At 61.2% G+C, this 14,191-nt stretch overlaps 1 protein-coding gene across 1 annotated transcript in view; it reads right to left on the reverse strand.

Annotated features, from left to right (window-relative positions):
- The window catches only part of CASKIN1 (CASK interacting protein 1), a 14,954-nt gene extending 2,661 nt beyond the window's left edge, over positions 1-12,293 (reverse strand). Inside the window, exons 1-18 of the mRNA XM_045286030.1 lie at positions 12,246-12,293; positions 12,073-12,170; positions 11,565-11,710; positions 11,356-11,451; positions 11,080-11,210; positions 8,854-8,962; positions 8,204-8,312; positions 8,022-8,116; positions 7,791-7,908; positions 5,435-5,536; positions 5,239-5,327; positions 5,080-5,164; positions 4,922-4,998; positions 4,036-4,146; positions 3,848-3,949; positions 2,756-2,894; positions 644-2,656; positions 7-202 (exon numbers count right to left, since the gene is read on the reverse strand). Coding sequence (XP_045141965.1) covers positions 7-202; positions 644-2,656; positions 2,756-2,894; positions 3,848-3,949; positions 4,036-4,146; positions 4,922-4,998; positions 5,080-5,164; positions 5,239-5,327; positions 5,435-5,536; positions 7,791-7,908; positions 8,022-8,116; positions 8,204-8,312; positions 8,854-8,962; positions 11,080-11,210; positions 11,356-11,451; positions 11,565-11,708 — 3,716 coding nt within the window. The 5' untranslated portion in view covers positions 11,709-11,710; positions 12,073-12,170; positions 12,246-12,293. The remainder of the gene's footprint in view (positions 1-6; positions 203-643; positions 2,657-2,755; positions 2,895-3,847; positions 3,950-4,035; positions 4,147-4,921; positions 4,999-5,079; positions 5,165-5,238; positions 5,328-5,434; positions 5,537-7,790; positions 7,909-8,021; positions 8,117-8,203; positions 8,313-8,853; positions 8,963-11,079; positions 11,211-11,355; positions 11,452-11,564; positions 11,711-12,072; positions 12,171-12,245) is intronic.
- Between the last annotated feature and the right edge of the window lie 1,898 nt (positions 12,294-14,191).

Here is a 14,191-nt window from a genome sequence, read left to right on the forward strand (position 1 = left end):
GGGGGCCTGGCGCCCCCCGGGGGCGGCGTGCTGGCCAGTTTGGTGAGGGCGGCTGGCGGCTGCCGTGCCGGCGAGGGCGCGGGCGATGGACTGGCGCTGCCTGACGGCAGTCCCGCCGCAGACTTAACCGGCTTGGGCGCCGTGGGCGGGGGCGGCGGCTTGGGCGACACGGGCGGCGGCGTCCCGTGGGCGCGCTTCACCTCTGCGGAGAGGACGGCGCTGGCACCGGGCACGGACGGGCCCGCGGCTGCTCCCGCTGCCCCACCCTCCCGCACCGCCAGGAGGCGCGCCTCCACGTGCAAATAAGCGTTTGGACCCAGCTTCTGGAGCGCAGGGGGTGTCGTAGGCTAAGGTCGCCCTGCGGGCCAGGGTCCCCCGCCCACATCCCCTCCTGGAGCTGCATGCTATGATCACGTGGCACTCCCTTGGCTGCCCTTAAGGCATCTCCCCATTCAACAGGGTCTTTCCTCCCTGGGCCCTAGTGCACCTGCCCTTGTTCTCCAGCCACAGGTGACATTCATGGGTCTGAGCCTGGCTGCCCTATCCAGGCTCTGAGCTAGTCCAGAGGTGAATGGACACCCCTAAATCCCAGAAGAGGTGTTGGGGGTGGGCAGGCATCTTGCTCACCACTCCCTGAACCTACCTGGACTGCTGGGACCTGGGAGTGGCACCTTCTTGGACCCTGGTGTGGGTGAGCCCTGTATCTTGGCCATGGGCTGAGCCAGGACGGGCTTGGGCGAGACAGGGGGCTTGGCCAGCTTCCGAGCATCGCCGTCCAGCAGGGGCAGTGGTGGCAGGTGCCCCAGGTCAGCCGGTGGGGGCTCAGCAGGTGGGGGCGGTGGAGGCAGCTCAGGGGGTGCTCCCTGCTCGGAGACAGGCCGCCGGTGCAGGGTGGTGGTCCCGTTCTGGTACACGGAGAGGGGTGGCGGGGGAGGCTCGAGGCCCACCTCCCGATCCTTGGCCTTGGGCCGGCGCTTGACTGTATCAGACTCGGTCAAGATGAACTTGACATTTTCCTGCTGATTCTGCTTGGCTCGGATCCGCCTCTTGAGAGTCACACTGGCCTCTACCCTGGCCAGCGGGGGACCCTCGCTGCCACCCTCACCCTTGGCTGGGCCTCGGGACCGCTGCCGGGCAGCACCATCCTCACCAAAAGCCCCATGAGGATCAGCTGACTCCCCAGACCCCCGGCGGGCAGTGGCCAGAAGTCCAGTGACAGGACCGCTGAGCGTGCGGCGACGGTTGACCACCTCCCCGTCGGGTCCAATGGCCTCCTTGTGCTTCACTGAGGCCAGCACTGTGGCCACTCGGCCTGGCTCCGGGCTGGCCGGACGAGGTGTAGGGTGGCCCTCGGGGGGCCTGCGGGCGGCCCGGCCCCCACCCCCGATGGATGACAGCTCTAGCATGGCCGCAATGCTCTTCACGCTGCCGGCGCTGCCCGTGTCCACACTGCTAGCCAGGTCGCTGGCCCGCCGGCGCTGTGCCCGGACTCCCAGCCCTCTGTCCTCGGGCGCGCCCCCCTCAGTCTCAGCATCCTGCCCAGGCTCATCAGCCAGGTTGGTGCTGGCCATGGCAGAACTGGAGCGTTTGGGCGGGGGTGGCGGGGGCCCTTTCTTGCGAGGCCGCACAGCAAAGGACTGGCTGCGGTTGACATTTTTGTCGGTGCCAGCGGGCGCCCGCACCGAGTGGCTTCGGCCCACACGCCGCTGGACAGTGGCGTAGGGCCCCGCCGCTCCTGGGACCAGCAGCTCGTCCCGCTCTGGCTCGCTGTCAGACGCAGTGTAGCGGTTCAGGCTGTGGGCACGCTTCTTTGGCCGCCCTGGCTCACCGTCGGCCTCAGGGGGTAGGCACAGCCTGGGTACGGGCCCCGGGGCGGTGGGCACTGCATCCCCTTCCACAGGCTGGGGTAGCACGTAGGCAAAGCCACGGTGGGTGGGTGACTGGGGCAGGGATCTGGGTGACATGGGGCGCTCTGCCGGTGGCAGCAGCTGTGGAGTGGGTTTCACCTTGGCGGTGGCTGGGGTGGAGCCATGAGGACTCCCCAGGGCTTGGGGGGAGCCTGGCCGGGCTTTGGTGGGTGTCTGGGGTGGTGTGAAATGACCGGCACCTGGTGGGAGAACCTGTCGTGGCTTGCCAGGCACTGGGGGCACGCTGGCACGCTTGACACTGTGGCCGTGGCGACTAGGCCGGACCTCCCTGGGTGGGGTGCTGGGGGCCAGTCCCTCATCCAGCAGGTACTCCTGGCTCCGAGACATGGGGCTGCCTGGCCCAGGGGGTCCATCACCCAGCAGCTCCTGGGAGCCACTCATGTTCCGGACCCGCCCACCCAGGCTGGGCTCCTGCCGCAGGCTGCCCCTTGGGGTGGGTGGCAGCTGGTTGTACGGCTTGTCAGGGGCCCCAGCGGCGGCAGCCCCCTCAGCTGGGCCGGTCATGGCTGCCTGTAGCTCCCCGCTCAGCTCACTGTCCTGGAAGGTTGTCATCTTCGGGGACTGGCACTCAGCGGGCGTGGGCTCCGGCGGGGGTGGCGACTCTATGGCCAGCACCCCAAGGGACTGGGGTGCCTTCCGACGCAAGGGTCCCCCCTCATACTTGGCATATTCCGCCTTCTGCAGCTCGGCTAGCTTCCTCACCGCCAGCATCAGTTTCTTCTGGTGGCCTATTGGGCAACGTGGTACGGTCGGTCAGGTGGGGACCTGGGGTGGTGAGGGTGGGCTGGGTGGGGTGTGCAGGGAGTGGGAGGGCAGGGAAGCCTCACCCAGCTTGGTGATGCCGATCTCCTGTAGGTCCTCCCAGGTGAGATCGGTGATAAAGTCGATATTCTCATAGCCGTTGTCCACCAGCACCTTGTAGTACTGGGCCAGGCCAATCATGGACAGCCACACGGCCAGGTTAGCCTGGAGACAGGGGATATGAAGGGCAGCCAGGGCCGGCCGCCCACACCCTGCCCACCTCCCAGGAGCTGTCCGGGACAGACAGACGGATGGACAGACGGACAGGCTGGGGTTGTTGGCATCGGAGCCAGCATGGGTGCAGCCTGATGCCACTCAGGGGCAGGGCAGAAGCTCCAGGCCACGTAGACTCACACGCAGAGGGAGACCCCTTCTCCGATGCCCACCCTCAGGGGGAGGACATTTAGCCCACGACCCAGGGGCTGCTGCCTGAATAAACTCACCCACAGGTCGCAGACGCAGACACACTCAGAGCCACGTCAGACACATGCACCGTGCACGCACACACGTGTGTACACGCACTGCACACGTAGGAGTACATGCACGGCACACTCAGGCATGTCCAGGCACCGACACCCCTGCACAGCCCGCTCACACCACTTCTGTGTCTCCCGTCCACATGCTCACACACGCACCTCTACACACCACACGCATGTGCAAGTACCCACAATGCACTTCACCCCAAAACACCAGCCCTCTCCCCACACAAGGTCCACGGAGCCCCACGCACCACGGACAGCACCATGGACACTCGGCACCCTGTCAGCCTCTGTGAGGTTGAGAGAACCCTTGAGCCACTGACAGGAGGGGCGGGACACTTGCTCCCACCCAGAACATGTCCCTGCACCCCTTCACGGTGCCCTGAGTCCAGCTGGTGTTGGCACACTCTCTCTCCAGGTGTGTCAGCCCAGGCCAGCGCTGTGTGGCCTGTGCAGTCAGAGCCGTGATGTGCAGGGGCTGAGGTTTGGCCGGGTCTTGGCAGGGGTTATGCACACCTGGCTTCTGGCCCCCTTTCCCTAAGACTCTGGCCCCTGCCCCGGGGAGGCCGGCCCCAGTGAGAGGCGGACAGACAGACTGAGGCCGTCTGACCGCCCATCCCGGGAGGCGGGGGGCCTTACGGGCTTCTGCTCGGGCAGCCAGTCAGGGATGCTCAGGCCGCTGATCTCCGCGGTGATCTTCTTCCGGTGGCCTGGCTTGGTGACACCAATGGCCGTGAGGTCCTGGGCGGGAGGGGCCGTCAGCAGGAGGCTGGGCCTTGGTGCAGGGAGGCGGGGGCGACGGGGAGGGGGTCACCAGGGCAGCTCACCTCGGGAGTCATACGGCTGACGGTGGGCAGGTCGTAGCCGGCACTGATGAAGTTGGGTGCATAGAGCTGCAGCTGGAACGTGGCCAGCCACTGGCTGACCGCCTCAGCGCTCTGGAAGACACAAGGGCACCTGCTGCAGGGCCCAGGCGCCTGCCCTCTGGGCGTGTGTGCGCCCGCCGCCTCCTCCTCCGAGTGCAGTGCCAGGCTGGCCATCCATGGTCCCTGGGCACCAGGCTCCATCAGCAATCCTGGAGTTGCCTTCCTCCGGCGCTGTCCAGCCCTGGGCTGTCCTTCGTCCGTCACCTCAGCGTGGACACTTCGGCTGCAGTCTATGTCACCGGGCCCCCGACGGTTCCCCCGGCCCCTCACCAGGGAGGCCCTGCTGGTCCTGGCGGGATCCTGCCACCATCTCCGAGCACTGGCAGCATGGCCCCCTGCTGAGGGCGTGCTGTGGCAGGGCCTGGGACTGGGTGGCTCAGGGCTTCCCCTCACTTCCAGGAAAGTGAGATTTGTGCCCATGGGTAGGGGCCCCTCACCTCCTCCACAGCCAGCTGTTCATGCCTCCGGCAACACCCACACGCCTGGCCGCACACCCCTTCCACACCCACGCTCACACTTGTGCCAGCCCCCAGTCAGGCTGCTCCACGCACAGACACCCCGCTGCTTCCTTCATGCCTGTCACGCTCAGTGGACACACACACACCTCCCATGCACACGTGGGCTCACACACAGCACATGGTAGACAACACCTACACACACATACACACGCGTGCACGAGCACACACAACACATACAGACTGACACAGACAGTGGGCGGAGCTGCCAGCCTCCGTCCCAAGTGCCTGCCTTGCGCAAGCCCGCCATGCTGGCCGGCCTGGCCCAGTACCTTGCCCTCAGAGACCAGGTCTTGCTTCCTGGGCTGCTGCTCCACATGAGCCGCCGGCGGCTGGGCGCGGCCAGTACCTGCGGACCAGAGTGTCGGTCGGGGTACACGCTGCTCAGGATCGCCACCCCTCCACCCAGCAGCTGCAGCCTGGGTGTTACCTGTGGAACCTTCCAGAGGCTTGACGGGGCTGTCTCCAGGGCTGGACTCAGACACAGACTTCTGCGAGAGCACCGTGGCCAAGAGCTACAACCCAGAGAAGCCACTCGCCCGAGCTGCTCGGGGCTCAGCCACCCCAGTGGCCACCCCACTCCACCTACCTTGACCCCTTCTGAGCCGGCATGCAGGGCGTGGCTCCCACTTCCCCGGCCACCAGCAGCACCGCTCAAGCTGCCACTGCGTTCCCCACCTGCCAGCGGGAGGGCATGTCAGGCCACACAGGGTGGGAAGGGGGTCACCCAGCCCCAAGGGTGCCTTGTGGGAAGACCCCAGCCAGCCCTAGGGGCCCCCAGCTACCTGCAAACGGCTTTCTCAGCACCCAGATCTCCTCCGGAGGTGCAGAGGGCCCCGGTGAACCGCCTCCTGGGGGTGGGCTTGGCTCAGAGCCTCCTCGGGAACCTGCTGGCCAGCACAGGTCCCCTGAGACCGGCTGGGGCAGCAAGGGGGCCACACGTATGCTCTAGGTCAGCCACCCAGTGCCCACAGACACATGGGCACATGCTTCCAGATAGTTGGCCGTTCTCTCCATGGTCTTGTAACTCCCACCAAATGACCGGGTGGGACTAGGCACATCTGGTCCCTGAGGCCCATCAAGGGGATTGGACAGCTTGGTCACTGTACAAACAAGGTGCGGCGGCAAATGAGGTGGGTGGACCCCTAACGAGAGGATTGGTCGATTTTACCATGGGGCCAGGCTTACGATGAGTCGGTCCAGAAATAGATGGGGAAGGGGGGCGGGGCCGGCTGGCTTCACTACCACAAAGAGGAGATGGGGGCCGAATACATCTTGGCCCTGGGGTCCCTGTGCTGAGAATCTCCTAGACTCAGGAGACAGAGAAAGATGTGAGGAGACAGACAGCAGCAGAGGCAGAACCAGGAGGCAGCAAGGGAGCTTCCACCGCTCATGGTCCCTGCAGCGAGAGAGCAGAGGGCCTTTTGAAGGAGGCCTGCTGGTACGTGGGCTGCTCCTGGGCACTTCTTGGTGGATCGAGAGGGTCTGGGCCTCCCTGTGGGTGTGGCTGATAAGAGGCTCTCCTGATTGATTGGGGGATCCTGGCTTATAACCTGTCACGTTCTGCATAACCCCATCACCATGGCTACCATCGGAGATGTGCCTTTGCTATGCATGCCTCAAACCTGGCAGAGAAGTCCGAGTGTGCTGCGGGTGGGGAGTGGGGGTGGGGTGGGGTGCAGCGAGCATGTGAACTGTGCAAAGGTAGGAGAGGGGAGGTCTGCGTGGCCTCCATGGGAATCCTCCCTGGGCTGTTGAGCAACGTTACAGAGGTCTCAGGTGCACCCCGTGTGGGACTGCGCTCGGCTGCTGCTCTGCGTGTGGGCCAATCGGGGCTCTGGGACCACCCAGTCTTGAGCAAGACTACTGGCGACATTTTCTCCGAAGCCCATGCCCACTTCATGTCTCTGCGCCCCGTTTTAGTTCTCCTCCGAACACTCCAAGCCCTTTCATCCCGCACTGGGCAAATCTGCTGCACAAGACCTCTGTAAAGTGCTCAAAGGGCAAAGATGTGACTTAGAGGAGAAGCTGAGCCTGACCCGAGCCGGGGGATTTTCCAGTGCCTCGCAGGCGTATGAAAGCTGAGTGTGACTCAGGGAAATGGGAGACTTGACGCCTTTGATCTATTGGTGTTGAGGAAGGATGCTGGAAGTACCGTGGGCACCAGAAGGACAAACAGATCTGTCTTGGAGGAAGTACAGCCAGCTGCTCCTTAGAAGCGAGGAGGGTGAGACTTGGTCTCATGTACTTTGGATCTGGTAGCAAAAGAAACCGGTCTCTGGAGAAGGGCTTCCTTCTTGGCAGAGGGCCAGCTATAAAAATAAAGACCCCGCCCCATGAGACGGACAAGGTGGCTGCCACCACAGGCCCAAAGCTAAAATCACGAGGATGCTGCCCAGCGGGGCAGGGCCTGCTCTGTTGTTCATCTGCCAACTCGAGGGCACCTAACCACAAGTGCCCACTTCATCGGCTGCAGCCTCGTGTCAGGCCAGCGTTTCTATGCACTCGGAAAGCAAAATGTGCACGCGGCTCCTTCCTGGCGATTGCTGCTTTACTGTGACGAGCTGGAACTGAATCCAAACTATCCCCAAGCTCTGTGTGTGTCCACAGACACGTGTACATACAGATGCATGGAGACTGGTGAACACATCTCACACACAGATGCATAAATGGGCAGGCATGTGCACACACAGGCACATGTACACAGAAGTGTGTACACCGACCGCATGAACACAGATGCACATACAGACACATGTAGGCACGGATGCATGTGTGCATAGATGTGCATACGCACAGGCACATGAACATAGATGCATGGATGCATGAACACATAAGCATAGAGATGTGTGAACACGTAGGGCCATGTACACAAAGAGAAGCAAGCACACATGCATGTACACACAGACATAGCACAAAGTACACACAACTATGTGAACCCACAGATGTATGTATACATAGACATGTGAAGAGACAGATGTGTGAATACACAGGCACACAGCTATGTGAACACACAGGCACACAAAGGCATGTAAGCACACAGACACATGTACACACAGATGCATGAACAAATATCACACACAAGCATCTCTCTGGGCCCCTGATAGACCCCCACCATTTCCTCCACATCCGGGCACCACTCACCTGCTCTCTTGACAATGGCCTCACCCAGGGAGGACGGGAAGTAGCCAATGCGGTCATTGCCCGTCCGGTTGTCATGGACACAGCCTTTCCACCGGCCATCCGGGTGCTGCTCTAGGACCTGACCGCATGGGGTGTGGTGGTCAGCTTGGGGGGACGCTGCCAGATGGGGCGGCCTGGGCCTACCTCCTCTGCAGCACACCGCCCAGCTGGCTGCCCCGCCCCACCCCTCACCGTGATGATGTCCCCCGCCTTCACGGTCAGGCTGGTCAGGTCGTAGTTGTTGCAGTAATCCTTGGTCGCTCGCACCTGCAGGGCCGCTGAGGCCTCTGGGGACACAGGAGGCCGAGCCCCAGTCCTGCGGCTGGCTCGCCCAGGCCCTCCACTGGGCCCCTTGGCCCCTCCCCCGGGCCCACCTCGCAGCAGCTGCTTGATCTCCTTGCTGGCCTGCGACGTGGTGAACTGGTGCACGATGTCCAGGGCCGTCTGGCTGTAGGTGTTGCGCACCTGGGCGTTGATCCCGCTCTGCACAGGGCAGGGGCTGTTAGACGGCCCCCCCACTCTGGTGCCTGGCAGGCCTCTGCCCTATCCAAGACCCCATGCCATGGCCTGATCCTAGGGCCCCGCATGTCAGTCTCCGTAATACAGCCTGATCCTCACACTCCTTGTCTCAGTCCCGTGGCTCCCACACTGTGGCCTGAGCCTAGCACCCTCTGTCTCAGCCTTCAGGGTACCCACCCCACCTGATCCTAGGAACCCTGTGTCAACACCCATGCCCAGCATGCCATGGCCCTATCCTGGCACCCCACCGCTCACCGTGGCCCCCAGCCCCTTGCCAAGGCCCAATCTTAGCCTCCCTCGCCCTGATACCCCAGGCCTATCTTTGCACCCATCACCCCAACTCCCCAGTCCCCATGCCATGGTCTGATGCTAGCACCCCTCATCTCAGTCTCCATTCCGTGACCCAATCTTAGAATGCCCTGTCCTAGTCCCTCCAAGCCCCCATGCCATAGTCTGAGCCTAACCCCCCTTGCCCAGCCCCAGCCTCATTGGCCCCCCGACTTACGTCAAGGAGCAGCCGGACAACTTCTGTCTTGCCGCAGAGCGCAGCCTCATGCAGCGCTGTGCCTGACTTGGTCTGCCGGTTAATGTCAATACCGGCTTGGAGGAGGAGTCTGTAGAGGGCAGGGGGGGTGAGTGATCAAGAGGCCCCAATTCCCTGAGGACTGATGGCCAGCCCTCTTTAGACTCCCTGGAGACCCTAACGGGTCAGAGAGCCCAGCCCATGCCCTCAGCTGCTGTTGTTTGTCTGATCTAAGCCTCAGCCATACTGTGATGCCCACTTTGTGGATAGGGACACTGAAGCTCAGAGAAGTGACCTGCCTTCCACAGGGTCACCCAGCACTGGGGAAGGGGGATAGGGGGGCTTCAAAAAGTTCCCGGACAAATGGAATTAAAAGACATTGGACTTTTCTGTGGATTCTGTTGGTCGTTTGGAACTAGCTCGTGTGTCCCAAAAGAACTGCAGGCCCTTTCCACTGGACTTCCCCCTTTGATAACCACGCCGCCCAGCGTTTAGGTCTGATGGGTAGAGAGCCTGGGGTGTTTCTTAAGGATTTTAAATTCAAGCCGTTTTGTTTTTTATCATTATTTCCTCCTTTTACTTGCGGAGAAGAACATATGGTGCCCAGCTGTACACCCAGCCCAGGCCTTCAAACAGGGACAGTATCCCAGGGACACCCCCCTGCATGGGACTCTTTTCCTGGTTCTTTTCCCACCCGCCCTCATCCCTCCCCTCTCCCCCTCGCTCCTGGCCTCACCAGAGTCTTAGAAGTCTTTTCCTTTGGTGGGAAAACCATGGTCCTTCGTTTTGTTCCTTTACACTCATGGGATCATAAAGCATTGATCTTTATGGGACTGACAAACTGCCGAGCACAACATCTTCCAACGTTGTCGACGTCATGAGGTGTTCGACCGGCTCACCATGGTTTCTTACGGGCGCGTCCTCTTCCGTGGCGGGTACGGATCAGAGGGCTGTTGTTGTTGTTTCCATCGATTTCTCCAAAGACGGGGTTTTTGATTGTTCCTTTTGCTATGATAGCTATTGCTGTGGTAACTCTGCAAGGCACATGCATGTTGGGGTCTTGTTCTCTAGTTCTGTGGGCTGCACACCACGTAGAGCGATGGAAGGAGCATGATGCATTTGGATTTGTCTAAGGAAGAGCCATGCAGTTTTCCGTAGTGACTACAACTCTGTAATTCCGTGTTTATCATTTTTGTTTGGGTTCGGGGTTTTGCGGGGGCGTGGAGGGCACCATGAGTGCTGGCGGGGGTGAGGTGGCATCTCATTGTTGTGTTCATCTGTGTTTTCTGATCGCTCATGATCTCAAGCATGTCTCCTTAACTCTTGGCTGCCTGGATGTTCAGCTTTTGTTCGTTTACTGATTCATTTATGTCTTGTGCCCATGTTTCTTATTAGGCTGTGTTTCTTACTAAGGTATTGTAATTTTTCTATACGTTTTTGAAACTAGCCCTTTATCAGATACATCGTGGACAGATATTTTTCCCCCCAATCTTGTCAGTGCTCTTTTTTCTCTTTGGACGAAACCATTTAACGAACATCAATGTCTTACTGTTAGAAGGTCCCAGACACCGTGTGGCAGGCCTCGGTCTAGGCTCTTGTCCCAGTCCGTTTCTTTCAAGACTTGTGCTGGGACTGGGATTGGAAGTACATTGAATTTACAGAGTACACCCGATCCTATTGACACTTTCACTATATCAAGTCTTTCCATCCATGTACACAGGACACTTTTCCATTTACGTAAATATCTTTGGGTTTCTTCAGAAGTGTCTTATAGCTTGCTTTGTATAACTTTTTGCTTCGTTTCTCTGGTTACAGTCCCTAAGTATTTTATTTTTAGGGTGGTTATCGTAAGTGATATTGCTCTTTTAATTCCCTCTCTGGAGTAGTCTCCTTTAATATACAAGAATCCAATTGATTTTTGTATACCTTGACAGGTTGCCAAATTTTCCAATTAGTTCTAGTAATATTTTTCTTTCATTTGAGTTTTTGGGGTTTCCCCTGAACTTTTTGAAGCCCCTTCATATGTGTACAAGGCCAGCTCCCAGGCAGCACCCTGCCCTACCCCCAGCCCCTTCGCCTTGTCATGGCTCCCAGCTGCCCTGTCTGTCCTGTCCCTGTTCCATCCGGAAGCCCAGGAACCCCTCAGCCCAGGATAGCCCCCAGGCCCTAGGCTCTCAAGGCTGGGGTCCCCACCCCACAGAGCTGTACCTGATGATGTCGATGTGGCCGTTCTTGGCTGCCAGGTGTAGGGGGCTGGTGCCGTTGGGGTCCGTGGTGTCCCCCGGCCGGGGTTCCAGCAGCGCAGCACACATATTGCTACTCAGGAGCAGCTGGACCACCTTGAGGGGCAGGCAGGACGGAGGGCCCTGGCATGGGGCTTGGGTCCCAGGGATCATGCCCCCACCCCAGGCCAGGAGGACAGAACAAATGGACTGAGGGCTGGAGGACTGAGCTAGCCCTGCCCTCCGTCTCAGGGAGGCTTACCCCAACACGGCCGAACTCGCACGCTAGGTCCAGGGGCGTCTTCCCTGAGTTGTCCACAATGCAGGGGTTGGACTGATGCTGCAACAGCATCTCCGACTGTGGGGGCCCAGCCGTCCCCGGTCAGGCCCCATTGCCCGAACTGGAGGGCTGCAGCCCAGCCACGCCAGCCTCCCCACGCATCTGCCAGCCCCCTGAGACCAAGCCCTCACCACGTCGTAGTGCCCATGCTGGGCAGCCAGGTGCAGGGGGATGTGGCCCTCGTCGGATGGGACGTTGACTGCAGAGCCTGCCTTCAGCACCAGCTTCATGGGCTCCTTCCGGCCCTGCCAGGCAGCATAGTGCAGGGGCCGCATGCCTGCAGGCAGTGGGCGTGGTGAGGCTGACCCCTGACCCTGAACCTATCCTGACTGCGCTGATTACAAGAGGACATGCTTAGATGCAGATGGGGACTCATGGTTCTGGGGCCACCACCCCTGACCTGCAAGCCTGGAGCCTGACCATCCAAACCTGCAGGGGAACTCCACCTCTGACCTGGGTGCCGGGCCATCCAGACAATCCTGGACCTGGACCCTAGGCCCCGGACCGGACCGTGCAGGCTGTGGTCCACACACCCAGCCCTAACCTAAATCCCTGCTTCAGAACACAGGACCCCAGCCCAGACCCAGGCCCTGCATCGCCTGGCCCTGCCACACCCGGCCCAACCCCCAAGCTGCCCACCTTTGTTGTCCCTGATGTCCACTGCTGCCTGAGCCTCCAGCAGCAAGGAGATAAGCTCGACGTTGCCGTTCAGGGCGGCGTGGTGCAGGGCCGAGAAGCTAGAGGTGCAGATACCTGTGAGGGGAGGGCAGGGCACACGAGCCCAGTCCCCAGGTCGAGGGGCGGACACTCACCCGTCTGGGTCCTGGAAGTTGACATTGATCTTCTTGGTGGAACCCAGGAGTTCTAGGGGTGGGAGGGGGGCACAAGGGGGCAGGTTGTGCCTAGCCCTGAGAGCCTCTGGCACGGACCCTCCCGCCCTCCTCACGCCTTGTGCTCTGTGGGCCCCAGCTTCCCAGGGCACTGCCAGCTCAACAGGGTCGTGATGCTGGGCCCCAGAAGCTCCCCACCTGTGGACAGGAGGCAGGGCTGGCACACCACCGACACACCCACCTGTTGGTGAGTGCCCTGCAGCCGTGGGAGGAGAGAGCTGACCAATCTGTCTCTCAGAAGGGCACAGATGGGCCTGGTGTGGTGGGGGCTAGGGGGGTGGGGCTGGGAGGCCCACCGGGAATAGGGTCTCACTGAGGGGAGTGACATCTACAGGCCAGTACAAACTAGCCCACCCTGCCCAAGTCAGAAGGGGCTCTTAGGAGGGGTGCCCGGGGCCCAAGGGAGCAGATGCGAGGCTCCCCCTTGTCCATATGGAGGGCCTATCACCCTCCCTCTTGCCCCTAAATCTCTCTCCTGGTCCCCTTCCCTGCCCTCTACCAGCCGCCTGCCAGAAGAGGGGAACGCACCCACCACACACACACCCCACTCCCCATGGACTCTGGTCCAGCCGGCCTCTGGCCAAGCCCCTGCCTAGCCATAGTTACATAACCATTTGTGGGTCAGGCACTCCGTGAGGGAGGGGGCCAGTGGGGACAGAAGCCCCTTTGTCCAGGACCAGCCAGGGGTGGGGGGAGGACTCCAGAGCAGGGGGAACGAAGAGTCTTGCCACTGAGAGCCAGAGCTCCAGGTCCCCTGGACACAGGGCTGGCTCCCCCAGCACCCCACGAAGCCAATGCGGTGGTTCGAATCCCAGCCCCACAAGTCCCAGCCTCCTCCCTACCCTCCAGGAGGCACGGGTGGGGGTGGGGACAGGCAGGGCCGCTCGCTCAGGAGCTCGCATTAGCCGGCATGACGGGAAGTCAGGGCCTGATAATTGGCAACTACTAATATTAGCGGCACAGGAATCCCACCCCCACCCGGCGCCAGCGAGGCAGCCGGCGGTGTCAGCGAGGGGTTTCTCCCGCAGGAGTGGAGGGAAGGAAGGCTTCCGAGCTAGCAAGAAATATGCTCCGCGCCGTCGCCCCCACCAGCCCCCCCAGGACTCAGACACCTTTGTGGGCGCCACGCAGGCCAGGTCACGCGGCCAAAACCCTGGAGTCATTCCTGGCTGGTGGCCGCATGGTCTGTCTCCTTCAGTAGCAAACCCTGCTGGCTGTGCCCTGAAGACACACCCAAAACTTCACACCTTCTCTCGCCTGCCATTGCCCTAGACCACGCCCCCTCTCTCACTGGCACCTGTGTTGCACCCTGTCTGGCCCCCCTCCCCCCACCCCCCACAAACTCGACATGCCTGGCTTCCACCACCACCTCCTCCTCACAGGAGACTCCAACCTGCTCCAGCCACTGGGCCACTTGGGCCACAGGGCCGTGGCACGTGCTACGTAGGGGGTGCATGGGGATGTTCTTCCCCCATTAGCACACACTCCCTGTCTCCCTATCTTCTGGTCTTGGTCCAATGTCCCATTCTTGTCCGTCTAACAACAGCACCCCTCCCCTCTCCTGCCCCTGGCCGTCACCTGCCCTAGCACGTACTGTCTTGGTCTCCCCTGTTAAGAGGAGCCCTCGTGGTGCAGTTTGGGCTACTAATCACGAGGTCAGCAGTTTGAAACCACCAGCCGTTCCAAGGGAGCTCAGCATGTAATTCCTTGGCTGCTAATCCAAGGGTCGGCGGTGGGAGGCCCCCCAGGTGTGGCTGTCTGCTTCTGTGATCGACAGCCTCGGAAACCCTCCAGGGCAGTGCTGCCCTGTTCTGGAGGCCACAAAGAATCTGACTGGCCCTGGCAGCCAGGGATTTGGTTCTAAGTCT

This window comes from Echinops telfairi, unplaced genomic scaffold (assembly GCF_000313985.2).
Source record: "Echinops telfairi isolate 266 unplaced genomic scaffold, ASM31398v2 ScPeMD7_5;HRSCAF=22, whole genome shotgun sequence".
Taxonomy (NCBI): domain Eukaryota; kingdom Metazoa; phylum Chordata; class Mammalia; order Afrosoricida; family Tenrecidae; genus Echinops; species Echinops telfairi.